At 40.1% G+C, this 21,799-nt stretch overlaps 1 protein-coding gene across 1 annotated transcript in view; it reads right to left on the bottom strand.

The window, feature by feature from the left end:
- LOC127429123 (sushi, von Willebrand factor type A, EGF and pentraxin domain-containing protein 1-like) overlaps window positions 1-21,799 on the bottom strand; it is a 162,113-nt gene that overhangs the window by 58,174 nt on the left and 82,140 nt on the right. Inside the window, exons 4-14 of the mRNA XM_051677987.1 lie at window positions 16,336-16,494; window positions 16,036-16,215; window positions 14,339-14,518; window positions 8,306-8,500; window positions 5,717-5,835; window positions 5,384-5,513; window positions 5,161-5,268; window positions 2,406-2,537; window positions 1,947-2,138; window positions 556-677; window positions 345-450 (exon numbers count right to left, since the gene is read on the bottom strand). Of these exons, the coding sequence (XP_051533947.1) occupies window positions 345-450; window positions 556-677; window positions 1,947-2,138; window positions 2,406-2,537; window positions 5,161-5,268; window positions 5,384-5,513; window positions 5,717-5,835; window positions 8,306-8,500; window positions 14,339-14,518; window positions 16,036-16,215; window positions 16,336-16,494 (1,623 nt within the window). The remainder of the gene's footprint in view (window positions 1-344; window positions 451-555; window positions 678-1,946; window positions 2,139-2,405; window positions 2,538-5,160; window positions 5,269-5,383; window positions 5,514-5,716; window positions 5,836-8,305; window positions 8,501-14,338; window positions 14,519-16,035; window positions 16,216-16,335; window positions 16,495-21,799) is intronic.

The following is a 21,799-nucleotide window of genomic DNA, read 5'->3' as shown; positions in this document are numbered from 1 at the left end:
GATTATCAGTAATATAAAACTGACTTCCTGTTAATGTTTTTGTTACCACTTAACAGCTTCATATGAAACAGGTTTGGATTGAGGCAAAAAAAAACCTTGCAAGCACACGAGTAAAACTTGCAGCCACAGCTCTTTGTTTCATTCACGGATCAACTTATCATAAGTAGTAAGACTTGTCGCTGTTCCCTTAGAAAACTTGAGGACAAAGAAGCACACAAGGAGATTCTTGTTGTACTGCAACTACTGTAACAACAAAAGCTAGTTCATTTCACTCTGAAGAGGATAAAATCACAAAACATAAGCAGTTATATAAGATGACACACTACACATAAGTCATTGCTTACCAATAGCAAATCCATTTGGATAATCATAGTTATATTCCAGGCACTGTCCAGGTGACATAATTTCTAGCTTACAGGTGACATAATCGCCACCACAGATGTTAGGGACCTGTGGGATTGTGGGTATTGTAAAAAAACAAAACAAAGAGGGTTCACAAGAGATTTTTAAAGTCATGTGGCCAGAGTATATGTGCATGTGTGTGTCAGATCTCACCATATCTTTAAGGATAGTGGAAAACTCCCCTGTGAAGGATTTTAGCAATTCCAGATCATCACAGCGGGATGCTTTAAAGAGCATCTCGAAGGGCTTAAAGCCATTGTTCGCAATCCTGTTCACTGCATACAGAAGATACATAGAGCAAAGTCCTTACTATACATTCAAGAAACACATAAGATAGGATCAGAGGGAAAATAGGTAGATTAATTTGATCGATTAAGCTTATCATTCGTTGATTAATGAATTTCAGGACAAATGTTTTCAGTAACAATGCCTGCAGACTTTGATAAAGCTGTCTTAACATCCGCCGCTAGAGGGCGCTTGTATGCTGCATGTCATGTCTTGTCCACATGACAGAAGAAGAACAGCACATTGAAGATGAAGCTGGCTCAATGGAATCAGTGGCTGTGTCTCGTTTGGAAAGCTGCATCCTCCGGAGGTTGCATTTGTCGGCTGCGTCCTCCGGAGGTTGCATTTGTCGGCTGCGCCCTCCGGAGGTTGCATTTGTTGGCTACATACGTCATCGAGGCTGTCTCGTTTCATTTTATTTATTTATTTATTTATTTTTTATTGGGAATGCAAAAAAGGTTAACAATTGTATAAATGTAAGTGCATATACATAAAAGGCATTGACAATAGATAAAAAATGAAACAAGACAGCCTCGATGACGTATGCGGCCAACAAATGTGACCTCCGGAGGATGCAGCCTTCCAAACGAGACACAGCCAGTGTTGGAGGGTTGCTCTATAAACAAACATGTTTTCTGAGCACACCGTGATGGTGTGTTAAAGTACAACATGAAAACAAGCACAGTTGATATGCTGGTCTCCTTTTCTCCATCCCAACCAAAAATTACGTCAGTGATCGCCGGGAAAGCAGATTCAGCTGACATCTCACCAGCACCAGAGAAACTGTATGTTATGTGGGCTACTGTGTTTACGCTGCATGTTATGGTTTAATTTCAAATAAAAAAATATGTCCAAAGGTCCGAAATATCCCACGATCCACAACATGAAGTTTTAATGAACTCAAATATGTATACAAGTTATTTATCTTGTATACAAGTTATTACCAACAGTAATTCATTAACAGTAATAAAATAATTCACAAATTCATACTAAACATAGCCTAAATGTATTAAAATACACTGAACTAATAATATTTTAAGAGGAAAATGCAAATACTTGCATTTCTTAGGTGTAATAACTTTATATTTAAACAGTAGGCCTCCAAGTGCATTTTGCGGTATAAATTTTAACGATTAATTGATCGTTAACTTCATGACGATCGATTATGAAAATGTCTGAAAATTTACATCCCTAGTATATATGTGAATAAAGGTGGAAATTACGAGAGAACAAAAATGAAATGTTGAGCCAATACTCACAGGAGCAATCAGGCTTGTCTGGCGAGCGGGGCGGCTCCCAGATTCCATTATTGGCACAGAAGTAGCTGTTTACACTGTCCTGGGTAAGACTGTAACCCTGTCTGCAGATCAGAGTACAGTTCACCCCCTCCTCTGTCTTGGCACACGAGAAATCCGCATTCACTGGCACAAAAGGCTGCTCACAGGTTGAACCTGAGTTCAGAAACATCCTTCAGCACCAGACACTTAATTAACCAGTTTATTTAACTAGGAACAGTGTAATCTGAAAAAAATCCAACTGAAATAATTTAGTGTAGTTTGTCAGACCCAAAGTGAGAGTATTTTTTATTGCTTAAGAAAAAGACTGTTCTTACATAACAAATTGAAATAATGGACTTTAGCATGTTCAGTTGAAATTACACTTGAAATTACACTTCTTCCAACTAAACACTTTTGGGAAGATATCTTACACTAACATACCTTGTACTGTAATGATGAGCTCACAGGTACGGTTGTTGCCAGATGGGTCTGTGGCTGTATAATAGACTGATGTTTCTCCAACAGGAAAGACATCACCAGAGGAGTGAGTACTAGAGATATTCAAATTGGCTCCTGAGAAAAAAAAACATTTTTATTACCAAATATACCTATGCTTGCATTTGTTTGCAATATTGCAGACAGATCACTTCAGTTGTGTACTCTGGCATCAGCCAATGATGTAACAGGTACTTTCACAGACATTACCACAGGGAGCAATGTGGAGCTCCACAAAGACTCACTCTGGTCAACCACAAAGTCCTACGAAAAAACTGTACTGTTTTTCATCACAGAATAACAGGCCTTTAGTAAATGATAAATTGTTTAATGACACAAAACTAAGGGTGATACACTGAGGTCAGACAATAGAAGTCTTTCAAGGATCAAATACACACATACACACGTTTTTGCATGCACACTCATACATTTATATACAGAACCCACAGCTACTATAAAACACTCGTACATACATCTACCAAAATAACATTTTGTGACCACACTGAAGCTGCTTGTCGACGTCACACCTCGTTACTCCAACGTCAGCATGTTTTGTTTTTCCATACCCACACCCTGAAGTTGGGTTATATTTAGCACAGACAAAACTCCCTACAAAACCTGGCAGAACCAGACATTTGTCACACAGTTTGGAATAGCTCTGGAACTTCAGTCTGGAAATGTGTGTGTGTGCACACGTATGTGGTCTGAACTGGTTAAGAACTAAGTGATTTATTGTGCAGAATTTTCTGTGCTTGTAGAAATGCATTTGACTTTTCTTTGTGTGTATTTCAACCACTTCTCTTAGCACTTTTCTCATCTTTTAACTTATCTCAATCCAGCAACTGTCGTAAACTCTTTTCTCCACATAACATCATACACTTCTTTTCCACTTGATTTGCACTGAAAGTATTCTTTGTAGAAAAACATCTCATCCCCAGAATTACTACAATGTCCATAAATTGAACTGTTTCCAGTCTCTGCAGCTTCTATAAAAGTTAAACCCATTCCACCTCCTATAGGTGTTCTTGGTCAATTTCTCTCTGTGATGATTCTATCAAATGTCAATCTCTTTAGGTTCATTTTCTCATGCACCAAACCTCACCAACTTAACTTAATAGAATAGTTCACCAAAAAAGAAAATTCTCTCATCATTTACTTACCCTCATGCCATCATAGAAGATGGTTGACTTTCTTTTTTCTGCTGAACACAATTTAAGATTTTTAGAAGAATATTTCAGCTCTGTAGGTCCATACAATGCAAGTGAATGGTGACCAGAACTCTGCAGGTCCAAAAATCACATATAAGCAGCATAAAATTAATCCATAAGACTCTAGTGGTTAAATCCATGTCTTCAGAAGTGATTTGACAGGTGAGGGTGAGAAACCGATCAATATTTAAGTCCTTTACTATCAATCTCCATTTTCAAACAGCCATTCAGCGCATTCAGAGACTATTTAGCAGTGACGGGCTACTTCTATTAAAATGAATGGGAGAAATTGGAAAGGTCAACAAATGTAGAAAGGAAGTCCCACCTTACAGGTTAAAGAGCATTTCACCTTTTAGATACAGACATTGCCTGTCAATCAACTTTAGAACGCGCATGCGCATTAGCTATACAAGCCTGGAAAATTACGTTTTTTTTAGCGTAATCTGAGGTAAAGATGCACAATATATGATATCAGTGTTGTCAGATTTTGTTACTGATTTGAAATATGTTCTTTGATTGAAATCCTGACCAACAGCTTTGGGAATTTCGGTCTTCCCCATCAAGTAGATAAAAGCTGCATTGTCAGCTTAGACAGATAGACAGCTTTTAAGTAAGGCACACTCAATTCTCAGTATTCCTGATCATCCATTACAGAAAGAATTCAAGATGATGCCATCTGGTCATAGTTTTAGAGTGCCAGGAGGTAGAACAAATCGAATTAAGGCCTCCTTTGTGACCGTGGCCATTGGGTTACTGAACTCCTCATGGTCAGATTAAACCAACTTGACCATATGTTGCGATATTGTGCAATTTGTATTTGTATCGTGTATTATGTATTTCTGTTGTATTTGTAATTGTTAATGGTATAGTGATTTATTGTGATTAGAATATGAGTCTGTTTTGGCACCTTGCTGCAAACCTAGTTTCCCCTAAGGGGGACAATAAAAGCAAACTAACAAACTAAGTAAATCAATCAATCAATCAATCTATCTATCTATCTATTTTGTTTACATAGAAAATAGATACCCGGGAGCATTCCTAAGATGGCCACCAGACTTTGGCGCTTTTCTCTCCTAAGAGTTCTTCTTCTTTTGTTTTTGGCAATTTGCGTTCTTTGTACATATCACCACCTACTGGACAGGGAGGAGAATATTTGGTTAAAAAGGACATAAATATTGATCTGTTTCTTACCACACCTATCATATTGCTTCTGAAGACATGGATTTAAACACTGGAGTTTTTATGGATTAATTTTATGCTGCCTTTGTACTTTTTGGACCTGCAGAGTTCTGGTCACCATCCACTTGCATTGTGAGGACCTACAGAGCTGAGATATTCTTCTAAAAATCTCTGTTTGTGTTCAGCAGAAGAAAGAAAGCCATACATATATGGGATGGCATGAGGGTGAGTAAATGATGAGATCATTTTTATTTTTGGGTGAACTATTTCTTTAACTTTAAGCCAAACACCTTTATTGTTTTATTTGTATTTACCTGAATTGTCCGAAAATAGAGGCTCCTCCCAGCATACTGCTGTCTCTTTCCCTGTGGCTTTAACGGTGGGTGGTGATCGACACCTGTCAATCAAAGGACGTTCAGCATCTATAGAAACAAAGAGATGCTTTTTACGTCGTAATAAAATGAAACAAAATTATACTACATTTCAATCTGACCATCTTAGTTAATATTTCTTGTTCATTTAGGAATCCAACCTCACCAACTACAGTAACAGAGAAAGAGCAGTTGGCCTTGTTTCCTGTACGGTCAGTTGCTGTGTACGTAATGAACTCACTCCCTATGGGGAAAGGCTGCAAGGAGTTCAAAACAGGGGTCACCCGCACCACAACCTGAAGAACAACAGATACAGCAGATGAGTGTTGGTAAGACCTCTTTAAAAATGCATGTAGGAAAAGTAGAGGAAAAAAGAAAAGAAAGGCAAATAAAAAATACAATAAAAGAAAAAAGGAAGGACTAAATGAAAAGTGAAAGAAAGAACAAAAGAAAAGAAAATGGAAGGAAAATATAAAACTGAATGCGACGTTTAACGCACCTCATCTCCTGAATTGTCCCTCAGCATGGGTGCGCTCAGACTGATGTTTGCTGACCTCTGATGCTTATCAGTCTCTGTTATGACATCACCAGGGCACTGAATCCATGGAGGTTCTGTATCTACAGAAGAGGAAAATCACCAAAATAAAACAGTCAGATCTTTTGAAGAAATAAAGAGAATGACATTCTATGTGAACACACTCAATGGGGATTATATGAGCCAAAGTAAAAGTAACAATGAATCATTTTTAATGACTCAAAATCTATACACCGATCAGCCACAACATTAAAACCACCTGCCTAATATTGTGCAGATCCCCCTCATGCCGCCAAAACAGCACCAACCCGTATCTCAGAATAGCATTCTGAGATGATATTCTTCTCAACACAATTGTACAGTGCGGTTATCTGAGTTACCGTAGACTTTGTCAGTTCAAACCAGTCTGGGCATTCTCTGTTGACCTCTCTCATCAACAAGACGTTTCTGTCCACAGAACTGCTGCTCACTGGATGTTTTTTGATTTTGGCACCATTCTGAGTAAATTCTAGAGACTGTTGTGCGTAAAAATCCCAGGAAATCAGCAGTTACAGAAATACACAAACCAGCCTGTCTGGCACAAACAATCATGCCACGCTCCAAATCACTGAGATCAAATTTTTTCCCCAATCTGATGGGTAATGTGAACATTAACTGAAGTTCCTGACCCGTATATGCGTGATTTTATGCACTGCACTGCTGCCACAAGATTGGCTGATTAGATAATCGCATGGATGTTTGTTGGTGCCAGACGGGCTGGTTTGAGTATTGGCGCTATTTTGGTGGCACGAGGGGGACCTACACAATATTAGGCAGGTGGTTTTAATGTTGTGGCTGATGTGTGTTAGGGATGTGACGATATCAAATTTTCATATCATGATAATTGCTGAAGCATTTATCCTGGTATATGGGATTATCACGGTATTGTATTGAATTACAAAATGGGTTGAAAGATAAATAAACTTTATTGTTGTTCTTAATTACAAGATTTAATTACTTGTTTTGTACTTTTTAAATTAAACGACCACAAAGAAAGTAACTTCAAACCATATAAGATTCAAAGCGACATGGTGGCTTTCAAAAGTCAAATACTTTTATTTTCCATTCATCTAATTTATTACGGTTTATTTTCATTGCAAATGAACAAGTAACAACAATGGTAACATTCTGAGGGAAAAGTTTAATGGAAAAAGAAACATGAATTTTAGAGTTTCTTAGTAATTTGGTTTGTCTTTTACTGTAAGAGTTAGAGTATTGGGAATGCTGATTTATTTATGGAAATGCTACAATGCATTCAGAAAAATCTAAACAATTTGGTTATGTTATCTAGAAATTTTCATGGTATTTTGAAGTGCTTACGATAACAATATTGTGCATGTTAATTATCATGGTATATCTTATTATCGAATATCAGCAAATGTCTAGTACAGTATGTAGCACACAAGTTATATTAACTATTTTAGAGTTTTTAGAGTTTTTTGCAGCTTGACCTTCCCTGGTCACTGTATCCTTTCACTGTAAGGAATACCACAGTGGGAACTTTCTTAAAACTTCTCCTTTGATGTTCCACAGAAGAAAGTCATAGAAGTTTGGAAAGAGGGTGAGTAGATGACAAAATTTTCATTTTTGGGTGAACTATTATTTAAGGATGTGACTCTAGATTCATTTTGATTCTATGGGGACAGAGTGTTACAATCTATTCACCGTGGTTCATTATCACATCCAGCTCAGAGACGAACTTGTTAATCACACAGCCTGTTCTCTGACTCTTCAAGCCAAACAAATAATTAACTGTAAGAGTAATAGGCCCAAGAAATGGCAAAAATTTAAATTCTGTCATCATTTACTGATCATGTCGTTTCAAACACAGATGACTATTCCTTTGATGTGACTCTAGATTCATGTTAAATTTTTGTGCATGGAGAAGTTTAATCACATAGCTGGTGCTCTGTCTCTCCAAACCAAACAAATACTTCATTGTTAGTGTAATGGGCCCAAGAAAAAGCCTGGATCAGATGCAATCACTCTGTCTTTTCCTTCTCTATAGAGATTAAGTCAGACACTGATGAGCCTCACACTCACAAAAACACACAAACACAATCTCTTCTCTCTCATGAGTAAATCACAGTGGTGCGTGGGTGAAAGCCAGAACTAATTGATTCTCATCTTTGTACAGTTCCAGCTTGGAGGGGCAGCATTGGAGTTTTATGGTGCTGGAATCCTTAAATTTTACACTCTGTTACACACTGTTTGATGATCTTCCACTCATTCTATTCTTCATCACATCCTAAAGATCTCACAGCAATAAATCTAAAGCACCTGTTTTACTGGCAGCACATCTGTCCCGAATGCAACGTACCATGTTACAGCAGTAAGTCAAGATCAAAGAGAGGGTTTCTCACACACACACACACGCACACAAAATAAAACATGCACACATATGCACAGTACACATCCCTGTAGAGATTAACACAACTAGCTGAAGTAGCCAAATCTGATAATCAGAAGGGGCTTTTGTCCATATATTGTACACACCTGAAAAGAATACATTACCTGCACAGGTTGCTTTATGTAGATCATCACTCCAGTTTCCAGAGGGCAAACATCTGACTTCTGAGTCACCAAGCAGACTGTAACCATGGGGACAAGTTAACTGACATGATCCTCCCATCCTGACCTCAGTCTCCCCGCAGCCAGAGGGCGACAGACGGATATGCTTTAGGGTAACCAGTGGAGGACAGCGCACCTCTAAGAGAGAGAAAGTCAAAAGAGTGGAAAAAGAGAGAGTAAATGAAGAATGAGAAAGAAAGGGAAAAAGACAAAAAAACTTTCCATGAATATATTTCAGATGAAAGTGAGAGAGCACAAAAATATCTTTAGAAAGGGAAATGTTAGAGCAGTTGTTGACCGCACAGCTCGGCATTCTTGGAAACACCCTTAACACACACATACACAAAAGTAATTACTTTTACTTAGACATCTGGAACTCCCTGTACAGCCAAAGCACTCATGAAGACAGAAAGATGGGCACAGAGAGAATAGAGTGAAAGAATTAAAGTGTAGACATGAAGACATGTCACAGAACTCAGAGAACTCTATAGAGGAATGGACAGATCAAAATACAAACATGAATCAAAGTTATAAAAGATTGTTTTGGCTGGCTGTGCTCACAGATGTCTACTACTTTTATATGAAACGCCAACCCTGATCCTGCCTGATGTTTATGTATTTGAGTGAAACACAAAAAGTGTGCACAATTAGGCATACTGTTAAATCAGGAAACCAGTTTTTGGCACATTAGGATGTGAAATTAGTAGGGTTTAGATTAAAATAGTTAATCACAATAAAAAATTTGCTGAAATTTGCCTCAATACATATAGCATATACTGTGTTAATGCATTCAATTGCTCTTTTAAAGCCGAAGTGTCTCATTTCTGCACCTCAGATGCCACCGAACAGAATTGCTAAATAAACATTGTTTTCAAAACAGCTTTCCGAATATACCCCCCCATCTGCTATTGATCAGAGAAACAGAATGCCCCGCCCCCAACTCACACCATTGGTCGAGTCAATGTTGTTGTGTCAGGCTGGACAGGCCGTTCATAACAAACAAAGGAAATGTATTAGTGCCACAGAGCAACTGTATTTACCGTTTTCAAGAAATGTTTTCTTTTAATGCCTTTCTTATAGCTGTCTCTGCATATTGAGGTTGGGTAGATAAAAGTATTTTAACACAGAAAAAGTTACACACTTCAGCTTTAAGAAATAAAACTAAATATTATGCTTCAAAGATGTTTAAGTGATGTCTAACAGTCCACCAGTTCATTTCCATCATTTACTAATGAAGGAAAGATCGACTATGAGGTTGTTGAACACAGTGCTTTTATTCCGTCTTGTCTTCAAAAATGATACATAACAGATTTAAACGGATTTAATATCAAATTAAAGGTGCACTAAGTACGTTTTTGCTATTTAACCCTTGTATGGTATTGGGGTCAAAAATGACCCCTTTTGAACTTTGGTTCTATAAAAAACACGGTCTCCATCTCAGTGGCATGAGATTTCGTGACTTTGCTGACATTACCTATCTATACACACACAAAAAAACTTGGTGGTGGTGTAAAAAGCAAAAGTACCTTTCATGATGTTTGGGGTCGGTAAAGACGGTAAAACAGAGGTTTTTTTTTTTTTTTTTTGGTCAAATAAAATCAATAAATCCGCCACAATGCAGAACACACACACACACACACACACACACACACACACAAATAAATTCTGTTCTTGTTTTTTTTTTACCATGTTTTTTTTATTATAAATAATTAATTTGTTGTTTCTCTTTATTGCTATTCAGTTTAATAAATGTTCAGAATTTTGATGCCTGTAAAAATGCCAAGTTTGCCTTTGCAAAATGTTATTCTAGTACTATGTTCACTGTACATTTCTGTTTATTGCTGCTGGTATTATTGACGTGTTATTTATTTCTTCTTATTAACTTAATGAATTATTAAATTGGGATGTTTGAAATAAATAATAGGTGACTGAAATCTAAGTCTTGTCTTTGTAGTACCATGGTATGTAATCATTTATGGTGCATCATTGCAAAAACTGACACTTCAAATCACCTAAAAAAAAGATGGCTAAACTTTGACAAAAATACTATTTTTAATGTCTTTGATAATGTCTAAATATATATCCAAATGCATAACTTGTGATAAGATCTAAAAAAAATCAGTTTGCCACAACCAGACATATGAATGGACATCTGGAGCCACCTGTTGGTTATATTTTGTAATTTCACTAAATTTTACTTTAAAAAGTTTTTTGCTTACCAGGAGATGGCAGCAATTCCCTATCTGTCACTCACTCGACGTTGTGTCGATGTAGTGACACTAGGGGTCACACTTGGGAGCCCGAGACACCTCTGGTTTTTTGATAAAAGGCCAATGAAAATTGGCGAGTGGTATTTCATTCAGATTTTCTCTTCGGAGCCGAACGGTCGATGTTTACTGAGCTGACTGTTCATTCACCTCTGCTGGATCTGATGGCGCATTTCAGCTGCTTCTCCCTTCTCTGCACTGGTGCATTGCAGAGAACGCTCCTGGGTGCTTCGGCAGAAAAAAGAGAGTATATTTTTCTAAAAGAGCATATTTCTCTAAAAGACTGGCACACACGGAATGTCTTTTTAAAGATGCATCTTTTTAAAGATGCCTTTCCGTTTGTGTGTTATTCCTGGTTGCGGTCGTTACCTCTCAACTTCAGACGGTCACAATCGCTGTCTTTCATGTCTGGGTGCGACCCACATGGAGACAGCGTTTGTGGATGGATCATGTACTCACTGCGAGAACATGACCATGGCAACGTTGCGGTTGCGGCTTGCTTTCATAAAAAAGCAAGCCACCCCAGCGGCTCCCCGCCTCGGTCCTTCTACCTACAGGTATGAGGACAGCGCGGCTAGCACTGGGGGCGATTTGGGGACCCCAATGGGACCACCTCCGCCGGGTATTTTCCCACGGACCTCCCATTCCCCAGCACGCTCGTCTGCCTCGTTTGGGCTTCTGGACGAGTCCGCCGGCTCATCTCATGGCGAGTTCGACCTCTTGTTCGGAGCCCGCGAAGCTGAAGAGCTCTCGAGCACAGCATCAGAGAGCGGGCTCGTCCAGTCGGACGCAGAAGCCTCAGCTGAGCTCCCCCCCTCGGGGGATGGTCGCCCAGTCACAGGCTGATGTGGTAATGATGGACATGCTTTCCCGGGCGGCTGCGAGCGTCGCGCTAGAGTGGAACCCTCTGCTCTCCCCTGAACCCTCGCGGCTCGATGATTGGTTCCTGGGCTTGCAGCGCCGCTCAAAGCAGCCACGCCCCGCTCCAGTACCTTTCTTCCCGGAAGTGCATGAGGAGCTGACAAAATCGTGGGAGGCACCTTTTACTGCCCGGTCCCGATCTTTCAGATCCCCCGCCCTCACTACCCTCGATGGCAGGACGGCCAGGGGCTATTCGGCGATTCCCCTGGTGGATAAGGCGCTCGCGGTGCACCTATGCCCGCAGAGCACCGCCACCTGGTGCGGATGCCCAAAGCTCCCGTCCAAGGCCTGTAGGATCATGTCGTCCCTGACGGCCAAAGCCTACAGTGCTGCTGGACAAGCCGCCTCTGCCCTGCACGCCATGGCTCTCCTGCAGGTCCACCAAACCAAGGCGCTAAAAGAAATGCACAAGGGTAGTTCCGCCCCAGATTTGATGCAGGAACTGCGCTCGGCGACCAACCTCGCTCTCTGAGCGACGAAGGTCACGGCGCGGTCTCTCGGGCAGGCGATGTCCACCTTAGTGGTCCAGGAGCACCACCTTTGGCTCAACCTGGTCAAGATGGGTGAGGCCGACAAGGCACAGTTCCTTGCTGCCCCTATTTCCCAGGTTGGCCTACTCGGCGACACCGTCGAGGACTTTGCCGAGCAGTTCTCGACGGTGAAGCAGCCGACAGAGGCTATCCGGCATATCCTGCCCCAGCGCAGCTCAAGATCCCGCACCCCACCTGCTTGTCGCCAAGGGTGTCCCCCTGTGGTGACCGCCCCTTCGGCCCGGCCCCGTCTCACGGCCGGCCGCCAAGAACCCATGAAAGGCTTAGAAGCGCCCCTGAGATGGGCGACTCTGGGACGACGAAACCCACCTTGGAGCTGGTAAGCAGACCACTCCATCCCCTGGTGGAGGGCCAGGAGGAGAATCTTTTGTTGCTTTCTCATTTAATTTCGCCGATTGCCCAAGTGGCTGCGGTACCCAACAGTTCAGCAAAAGAGCGGTTTCCTTGTTCCCTGGGTCACATAACCGGTGCGCACGGTCGTCATCACGACCACCGTCCACCTTTTTATCCTTGCAGGATTGGCGCTCCAGTAGCGGTCTCCCCGCCCCTGCGCGCCCAGCTGTGGCACAGATCCGCCCCCGATGTGACAGTCTCCATGGGTTGTGAGGACAGGCCTCTTCCTCCCCCTTCCCAGGCTGTTCTGGGGGTGGTCACAAGGAGCCAGGTAAGTGCTTCAGTGTCCCTAGACTCAGCACGGCCACGACATGGTGTGGCACCTCGAGCTCCACCCCGCCGCGAGGCCCCACCTGCCGGTACGTCCGACGAGATTGTCCCTTTGGTCCCCCTCGCGCAGAGCTTGGATGCACGGCTTGCGCTTTCCAATCTGTCGCGATGGCTGATCCGGACCGTCTGACTCGGATACGCGATTCAGTTCGCCAGGCGTCCGCCCAGGTTCAGCGGTATCCACTTCACCTTGGTGAAGGATGAAAACGCTGCTACCTTGTGCGTGGAGATCGCCACCCTCCTACGGAAGGGTGCGACAGAACCTGTCCCTCCGGCCAAGATGAAGAAGGGGTTTTACAGCCCCTACTTCATCGTACTGAAAAAAGGCGGTGGGTTGTGGCCAATCTTGGACCTGCGAGTACTGAATCGGGCTTTACACAGACTTCCGTTCAAGATACTGATGCAAAAACGCATTCTGGCGAGCGTCCGGCATCAAGATTAGTTCGCGGCGGTAGACCTGAAGGAAGCGTACTTCCACGTCTCGATTCTACCTCGACACAAACCCTTCCTGCGGTTTGCATTCGAGGGTTGACGTATCAGTACAAGGTCCTCCCTTTTGGTCTATCCTTGTCCCCTCGAGTCTTCACGAAGGTCGCAGAGGCAGCTCTTGCCCTGTTAAGGGAGGTGGGCATTCGCATTCTCAACTATCTCGACGATTGGCTAGTCCTAGCTCACTCTCGGGACATGTTGTGTGCACACAAGAAAACCAAACAATAAAATAACAAACACAATACACTTACAACAGAGCCGAACCAACAGTATAGTACAGAGTGATGGTATGTATTGATAAACAGGAGTGTAATCCACCAGACAGTCTGAACAGAATGAGTGCAAGTGGAAAGATAAAATGTCCAAACAAGAGGTCCCTGCTGGAGTCATGAAAGAAACCGCTGTGACCTGAAGCTCTCATGGATAAGCGGTGCAACATCGAACGGTAAGCGCAAGCGCAAGGCGGTGTTCAACCAGGACAGAGAGCTCGTGAGTCACGGCTTCACAGTCACTGTCCAGCGCGCAACAACGGGCAATTTATTTTTTAGATTGGATACAAGAATATCCATTATATGGATGTGTGTATTATGTGACAGATAAAAACACAGACTACAAGTAACAAAACAGAGGATAAACAAACATATTAGATGTAAAGCGGCAGCACTTAGCAAACAAACTTCCAGTATCCTGGACGTTAGGTGTTAGTTTAGAGTCCAAAATTACAAGTACTACTGGGACAGATGGGATGAGTAAAAGCCAGATAAAATCTTACTAAGTGCACCTTTAAGTACTGTGTTAAATACATTTCACAGTGTTATTTCATTATTTACTTACAAAGATACTGTATTTAATGTCATAATTAACATGTTAACCTTGGCAGCCCAAAGTAATGTAGTCACTTTATGCAGACTTTTTTCCCACAACAGTTTTTCAGGACTTACTACTATTGTGGGGAATTTGGTACACATAAGAACAGTAAAAACAAGACTACACACACAAAACACATACAAAATCTGTTATCTTACCCACACACCGGGGCTGTGGCCCACTCCACTGGGAGCTGGCCAGGCAGGTGAGTCTGGCTCTGCCCTGCAGCCTGTAGCCTTTCTCACAGCGCACAAAACACTCCAGCCTGTAGGGGACGCTCCGTTCACTGCAGTTTAGCTCCCCGTGATGCGGAGGAAAGAGATCTGGGCAAGAGCGAACTATGGGAAAATACCACATGCACCAGACAGACATTAGGCCATCACACAAAAGGTTTGGTGATGTTATTAAAACTTTGCTGCATTGGGCAAACTTTAAATGATTCCATGGAATAACAGCAAGCTAAAATGAACAGCTGGGGAGAAACAAAAAATGGAAAAGATGGAGAGAGTAGAGGAGAGCTTTTGGGTGAAAAGCAAGAGTAATAGAGAGAGAGAGAAAGAGGAGGGTGGCTGGTAGTGAAGTCTGCAGTTAGGAGGACTTTGAGACCTGTAATTTATTTCCAAACAAAGAAGAAAAAAAAAAAAAAAAATGAAATATCATTATTTCAGGGCTGAGGGCATAAGAGAGGGAACACTTCACAGGTCAGCTTTCACACACCCATTTGTGTGTCTGGGTATATGAGTTGATGTGTGTTCAGACACATATCAATTTGAATGTGTTGAAGTCTGTGTGTGAGTGTGAGCATTAAGTAGTTGGTATTTGAGTTATTCAACAGTAGTTTACTTTCCAGCTATCTAAACACGAACATGAACTAAAAGTGCTGCAGCAGGTATGCAGACAAGCAGAGAAATGGCTTTATGAGCCCCACTGCGCACACACACACACACACACAGACTGCAGTATATTAGCGTTTCTGTGTTGATGAAACATATGGAGTGACTAAAGGCCCTATGAGCTTCCAAATGTTTAACACATAAACCGACAATAAAACCAATATGTTTTCCAGTTTGAAGGAATTAGAGGCAAATAACAGTACAAGAAAAAGAAAGAAAGAAAGAAAGAAAGAAGGTATCGCACCTAGAACGTGTTGGTGCACTGCATAGTGGTAGCTATTAATACATCTACTGTACAGACAAAAGTATATACTGTACGCAGACGATCATGAGTTTGAAGTTTGGTATATAGGAAAAAAATGGTGCAACAGCACAAACGAGTGACATTTATTATACAATTTCTCTATAGGTAGCCTCGGCTTTATTCAAGCTGTCAAAACACAAAAAGAAAGTTTTTACTGAAAATGTGCCCATTCACAATGTATCTTCTAGCCTAAAGTCAATAATATAAAGTTGGTCCCTTTATAATGATTTTTGAAGGTTTTGTTTTGGGTCAAATATAATGGAAAACTTTGTGAGTGGTGGTCAGTGGCAAGTCATAGTTGGGCACAATCGATGGATGCCGAATGGTGATACTGGTGTCAAGTCAAGTCATTTTTATTTGTATAGCACTTTTCACAACACACATCGTTTCAAAGCAGCTTGTGAAACAGAAAGTGATAATGTAATTTCTTAAAGTCCTCATTGTGTGGTTTAAATTAATAACACTTATATACTGTGTGCTTACATTCGTAGAAAACAATGATTTCGAAATTTAGAACGCCTGCCGCGTCCTGTGTATGACCCCATTAAGAGATAAAGTAAATCCAACAAAAAAACACAATCGAATTAGTGTCCACTCCCAAATTACACTCATCCCTATTAGCCCAGTCTCTCTTTCCCTGTCTGTCTCTCTCTCTCACCTCTGCAGCTCGGCTGAACTCCCGACCAGGTCCCGTCTGGCTGGCAAAGTCTGATTTTATCTCCCTGCAGGTCAAAGCCTGCCATACAATGCACACCACAAGCAGAGTTAAACTGATTATTACACACATTCTGGATGAAGAAGCCATTCTCTGGAGGAGAGAGGACTGGACAAACCACCACTACAGAAGAAAAAAATGGAGGGAGAGAGATAACAGAGTGGGAGAGTTACACCTATACAATACAACTATAAACATAAACATTAGCAGACATATGTTTATAGAAATAAAACAGATCAGCACCTTGGCATGTGTTGTTGTGTGGTCTGTAGCCCTCCATACACACACAGTCTGAGGTGTCTGTACTTCCAGGCCTGGATGTGTGATGAAGGTCTGGACAGGGCAGACAGGTACCCACACCTCCAGGAACTGCCTCAGGTTTATAAGTGCCAGATGGACAAGCTGTTCGAAAAAGTTAGAAAAAGTAGGTTTTTCGAATAAATCGAAATTGTAAAAAAGTTTCTTTTGGAAATGGAAATTCAAGCCCATACGGTTTCAGAGATATGAGTAAAAACATAAAAGTGTTTATTATAGCACCACCTAGGGTCAGATGGGTGTGTGTTTATAAAATGTATATTTCCTAATGACACACCAAAGTAGCAGATATAATAACCATCTTAAGACAAATGTTTTTTGTGAAACATCTTATGTGCCTAAGACTTTTGCACAGTACTGTAGCTTTTTTCAAAAAATTCAAAATGGCAGAAAAAAATTATAGACGGAAGTTAAATCAGAGATATACATTCTGTACGGCTTGATTCTCCCAAAAACCTATCGGCTAGTATTTTCTGTACGATTAACCATATAAAAATTATTTTGATAACTTTTTGTCAGGAATGTCTGTAGATAATGTATACAAAGTTTCAAGTGAATCGGGAAAACAGCCTAGGAAGAGTTTGAAAAAGTAGGTTTTTCAAAAAATCTAAATGATAGAAACGGTTTTTTGCTGAAAATGGAAATTCATGTGACCACAAGATTTGGAGGCACTGATGGATTCACAGATTTTTTTTTTTTTAATCCTATACAGCACAGTTGCACATTTAGGATTTTCTTAAGTTATAGTGCCCCCTAGCATCAAAAATGAACGAAACTTGCCGTGTTACCATTATCTTTTCTATGTGTACAAAGTTTTGATAAGTTTGAAAATTTTGCTCACAAGATACAATTTAATTAGTCATTATAGGCCATGCCCCAAAACATATTTGCTTATATCTTCGGAACGATATGACATATCAAAATTATTTTGAAAATCTTTGTCAGGAGGGTCTGTAGATATATACCAAGTTTCGTTAGAATCGGGCAAACGGCCTAGGATGAGTTAAAACAAAATAGGTTTTCGAATAAATCGAAATTGGAGAAAACGTTTCTTGCAGAAATGATCATATGATTTGGGGGCACTGGTGGATTCAGAGAAGCTACAAATATTTATTGTAGCCTATATGGTTCCGGAGATATTAGCAAAAACACAAATTAGCTAATTATAACCCCACCGTGTGGCCGATTGTCACAAAATTTGATATGCGGCTTCGTGTAGATACCCTGCTTGTGTATAGTAGTTTCCATAATAAAGTAATTAATTGCCATTCCCAATACAAGTTATAAGGTGCTGAATTTGACTGGCCGTTGGCGGCCATTTTTGTTAATTTGTCGATTCAATTTCTAAAGAATATGTTAGCATTTGAACCGGAGACAATGCATATCTAATTTGAACTTTGTCACTCAAACAGCTGCAAAGTTATCACAGTTTTTTAGTTGCAGCACCCCCTAGGGGCAAAGTTGTATGAAACTTTGCTGACATCTTCTAAACATCCTGTTGATTGTGTGTACCAAGTTTGGTTACGTTTGGAGTTTGCGTTGAGTAGATATTGATCAATTACTCAAAATGCATTAAACCGAAGAAATTATATCCTTAATATCTTCTGAACTATTAGATGTATCAAAATTCTTTTGATCGCTTTTTGTCATTGGGATCTGTTGATGATGTATACCTAATTTCATGCCGATTGGAGTTCGAAAAAGTACAGTACTGTGCAAAAATTTTAGGCACGTGAAAAACTTTCATAGTGAGGATTTCTTAAAAAAATAATGACATTAATAGTTTTCATTAACCAATTAATGTCATACAAAGTCCAGTAAACAGAAAAATAGCTAAATCAATATTCGGTGTGACCACCTTTGCATTTAAAACAGCACCAATTCTCCTAGGTACACCTGGACACAGTTTTTCTTGGTTGTTGGCAGATAGGATGTTCCAAGCTTCTTGGAGAATTTGCCAGAGTTCTTTTATTTATTTAGGCTGTCTCAATTGCTTCTGTCTCTTTATGTAATCCCAGACTGACCCGATGTTCAGTGGGGGGCTCTGTGAGGGCCATAACATCTGTTGCAGGGCTCCCTGTTCTTCTATTCTATTCTATTTGCAAAAGGAATGTTTGGGAGTATAAAATGTATATTTCCTATTGACACACTAAAGTAGCAGATATAAATAACCACCTTAAGACAAATGTTTTTGTCAAACATCTTATGTGCAAAGACTTTTGCACAGTACTGTAGCTTTTTCAAAAAATTCAAAATGGTGGAAAACAATTATAGACTGAAATTAAATCAGAGATATACATTCTGTAGGGCTTGATTCTAGCCCTTACAGTTGCAGGGATATGAGCCAAAACGTAAAAGTGTTTATTATAGCGCCACCTTGATGGGTGTGCATTTGTGCACCTGAGTAGTGGGGGGGATTTGGGATTAACCTGCCAAGTTTGGTGTCTCCACGACGTATGGTCTCTGACGCCCAGACACTTTTATGGCAGAAAAAAAAAATAAGAAGAAAAATAAGAAAATCAGTACAATTAAAATAGGCTTCCAGCAGCTTTGCTGCTTGTCCCCCTAAAAAGAAGAAAATCAGTTAAATTACAATAAGATTTCAGCAGCTTCACTGCTTGACCCCTTAAAAACGCAGCAATATGGAATAAATTATGATGACAATCCACATAAGATCAGAGAGCTTTTTAAAGGAGATGCAAGGCAGTAAGTCATTTGCATATTAAGAAAACCCTTGTGTGAAATTTTTTTATACATTTTTCAAACATTTGATGCAAATGAAACACATCTTCACTGCTGGTTCAGGATTTCTTCCTCGAGTTCCTTCAGCATCAGGGCATTTCATTGCCTGACGAAGAAAAAATAAATGGACACACCGTACATTTCCAGTGACGTGTTTTCAGCAAAGGTGAGCAAGCATTTTCAATGAATTCCTATGGAAGTGAAGTGCCACACTCTCGAGGTGGATTGTGGGATTGACAGCAGTGCGGAGAAGGCGTTGAGGGTAGTCGAGGCCATCAAAAAATTGGAAATTCCTCGGCTTTATGCAAATGAGGAACAAAAAAAGCCGGGCGCCAGCCAATTACTGTGAGCTGAAAGCAGTGTTGTCTGTCTTTAGCACTTAAAATATGCTTTTAATGATAGAGTTTCTGCTTGATTCAGTGCTTTAATCACATCATCATGTACTGCATATTTCTGACTTCAAATGATGATTGCACGCATTCTTTTTTCAATACTGTTGCTGGGTAACCAAAAGTGTAATAAATCAACACTGTTTGTACATTGTGGGCATTTGAAAACTAAGCTGGCATCTTTCCAACTGTAATCACACATATACTGTATAAGATGATATTATTGCTCGTATACTGAAAACAATGACACAAAACACACTGGCTTTGCATATTACAAACACACCCCAAAGCGGTAGCTGTGTAGCGTGTTGAGCAGGGTTGAGCAGGTTTTTCTGTGGCAGTGGAAACATATGGTCACCGTAAAGAAAAAAAAAAAGCTTTGCTTTGTCGCCATGCAATTCAGCGCGAATGTTCGCTCCAGGTGAAGCTGGCTCAACACTAGCAGACTCTGAACAACTTGACTTGGGTGGGGGCGTCACACTTAGTGACTGTTTTCATTGATCTCGACCTCCTAGTCAGTGAGCCCGTCACACTTATTGATTAAAAATGGAGGGAAGGTGTCACACTTAACGACTGCCTTTGACTTTTCTCAATGCTTCACTGTCATGTTTTGCAGCCAATCAACCTGAAGCTTTTGAATTCACAGGTATATTTCAGTATTACTCCAAGAGTCTGCAGCATCTGCTATGTTTGGTTGTTTGTTTAAGACATGTCCTATTGAGAACGCATAGCAAAAAGAAACTGCATCCTTTTCTTTCACACATTTATTGTCATATTGTACAAAGAGCTGGACAACAAACGCGTGTCATTTGGTAGAAAGTGAACTATTCAAAAGTATATTAAAGTACCATGAACTAAAATAAAGCAAAAGTACAAAATTGTAAGGTATGCATATTAATACATGATTTTATATAAATGTAGACTACAATATATTTATATAATCTAAAGCTGTAAACAAATATAAAGGTTACGTTATCTACAATAGACCCAAGAATTAAATGTAAAAGGTTTTACACATTTTTAGTCACGTTGTGCAAAGATATGGGCAGATATGGGTCACTTGACAAGAACACAAGACCCCGCACCTCAGTGACAGAATGATTTTTTCAAACAAAACGGATGTGTTTTTTCAGTCTTTGAAGCGATTAACTCAGCAGGGAGTCCCGGCAGTCAAGTGATTAACACCTCCAGGTGAGAGAAGCTATGTGCGCTCTGTCTCCCTCTGCCTGGCCGGTGATTATGTTAATAAAGCTGACACCTGAAAATCATTGGAAAAATCAGCTAGTGAGATGCTGCCTTGAGAATGGCTTGTTAGAAATCCATTGTTTTGATTCAAAATATTAATCACGATGAAAAATTGCGACAAAGATTTGCATTTGGTGTGAAAAGACCTTTAACCCTTATGTAGCTTTGGGGTAAAAAATTACCCCTTTTGAATTTTGTTTGTTTAAAAAACATGGTTTCCTTCATCTCAGTGGCACAAGGTTTAGTGACTTTTCCTACATTTGCTATCTATACACACACACACACACACACACACACACACACACACACACACAAAACTGGGCTGGATTCTGGTGGTGTGACCAAAAAAGTCACACTCGTGTTCAGGGTCAAATTTGACCCCACAAAGGAAATGAATGGGTGAGACGATAAAAGCGAGCATTTTTCTTTTTTTATTTGTCAAATAAAATCAATATATCAGCCACAATGCAGAACACCAGGGTTGGGGAGTAACGGAATACATGTAACGGGATTACGTATTTAAAATACAAAATATAAGTAACTGTATTCCACTACAGTTACAATTTAAATCATTGGTAATTAGAATACAGTTACATTCAAAAAGTATTTTGATTACTGAAGAGATTACTTTGCATTTTATTGTCATTTGTTTCATTTAATATTTAGTCCTTTCAGATGGAAAACATTTATACATATAAATGATGCGATCCAAAGTGCATTTGAACAGCAGTGAAACACTTTCTTATGATGTGTTACATTCATACGAGCAGACAGAGAAGTAAGTTTGAAGTAAGTTTGGAGCAGAAGAAATAGAAATAATCCTTGTGTAAATTATCAGCTTTACGCTAAGTTAAAATGCTATTTCTAGCCATTTTACATGCGATCATATTTGTTTATCAAGAAAATTCACGTTGGATCATAATTTCTTTTTTCTAGTAAGACCTTTGACATTAGGGCAAAAATCTTATTCTTGATAATCATTTTTTTTTTTTTTTTTTCTGTAAAAATATCTAAAA

Source organism: Myxocyprinus asiaticus, chromosome 1, assembly GCF_019703515.2.
Source record: "Myxocyprinus asiaticus isolate MX2 ecotype Aquarium Trade chromosome 1, UBuf_Myxa_2, whole genome shotgun sequence".
NCBI lineage: Eukaryota > Metazoa > Chordata > Actinopteri > Cypriniformes > Catostomidae > Myxocyprinus > Myxocyprinus asiaticus.
This window is presented reverse-complemented; position numbering and strand designations above follow the sequence as displayed.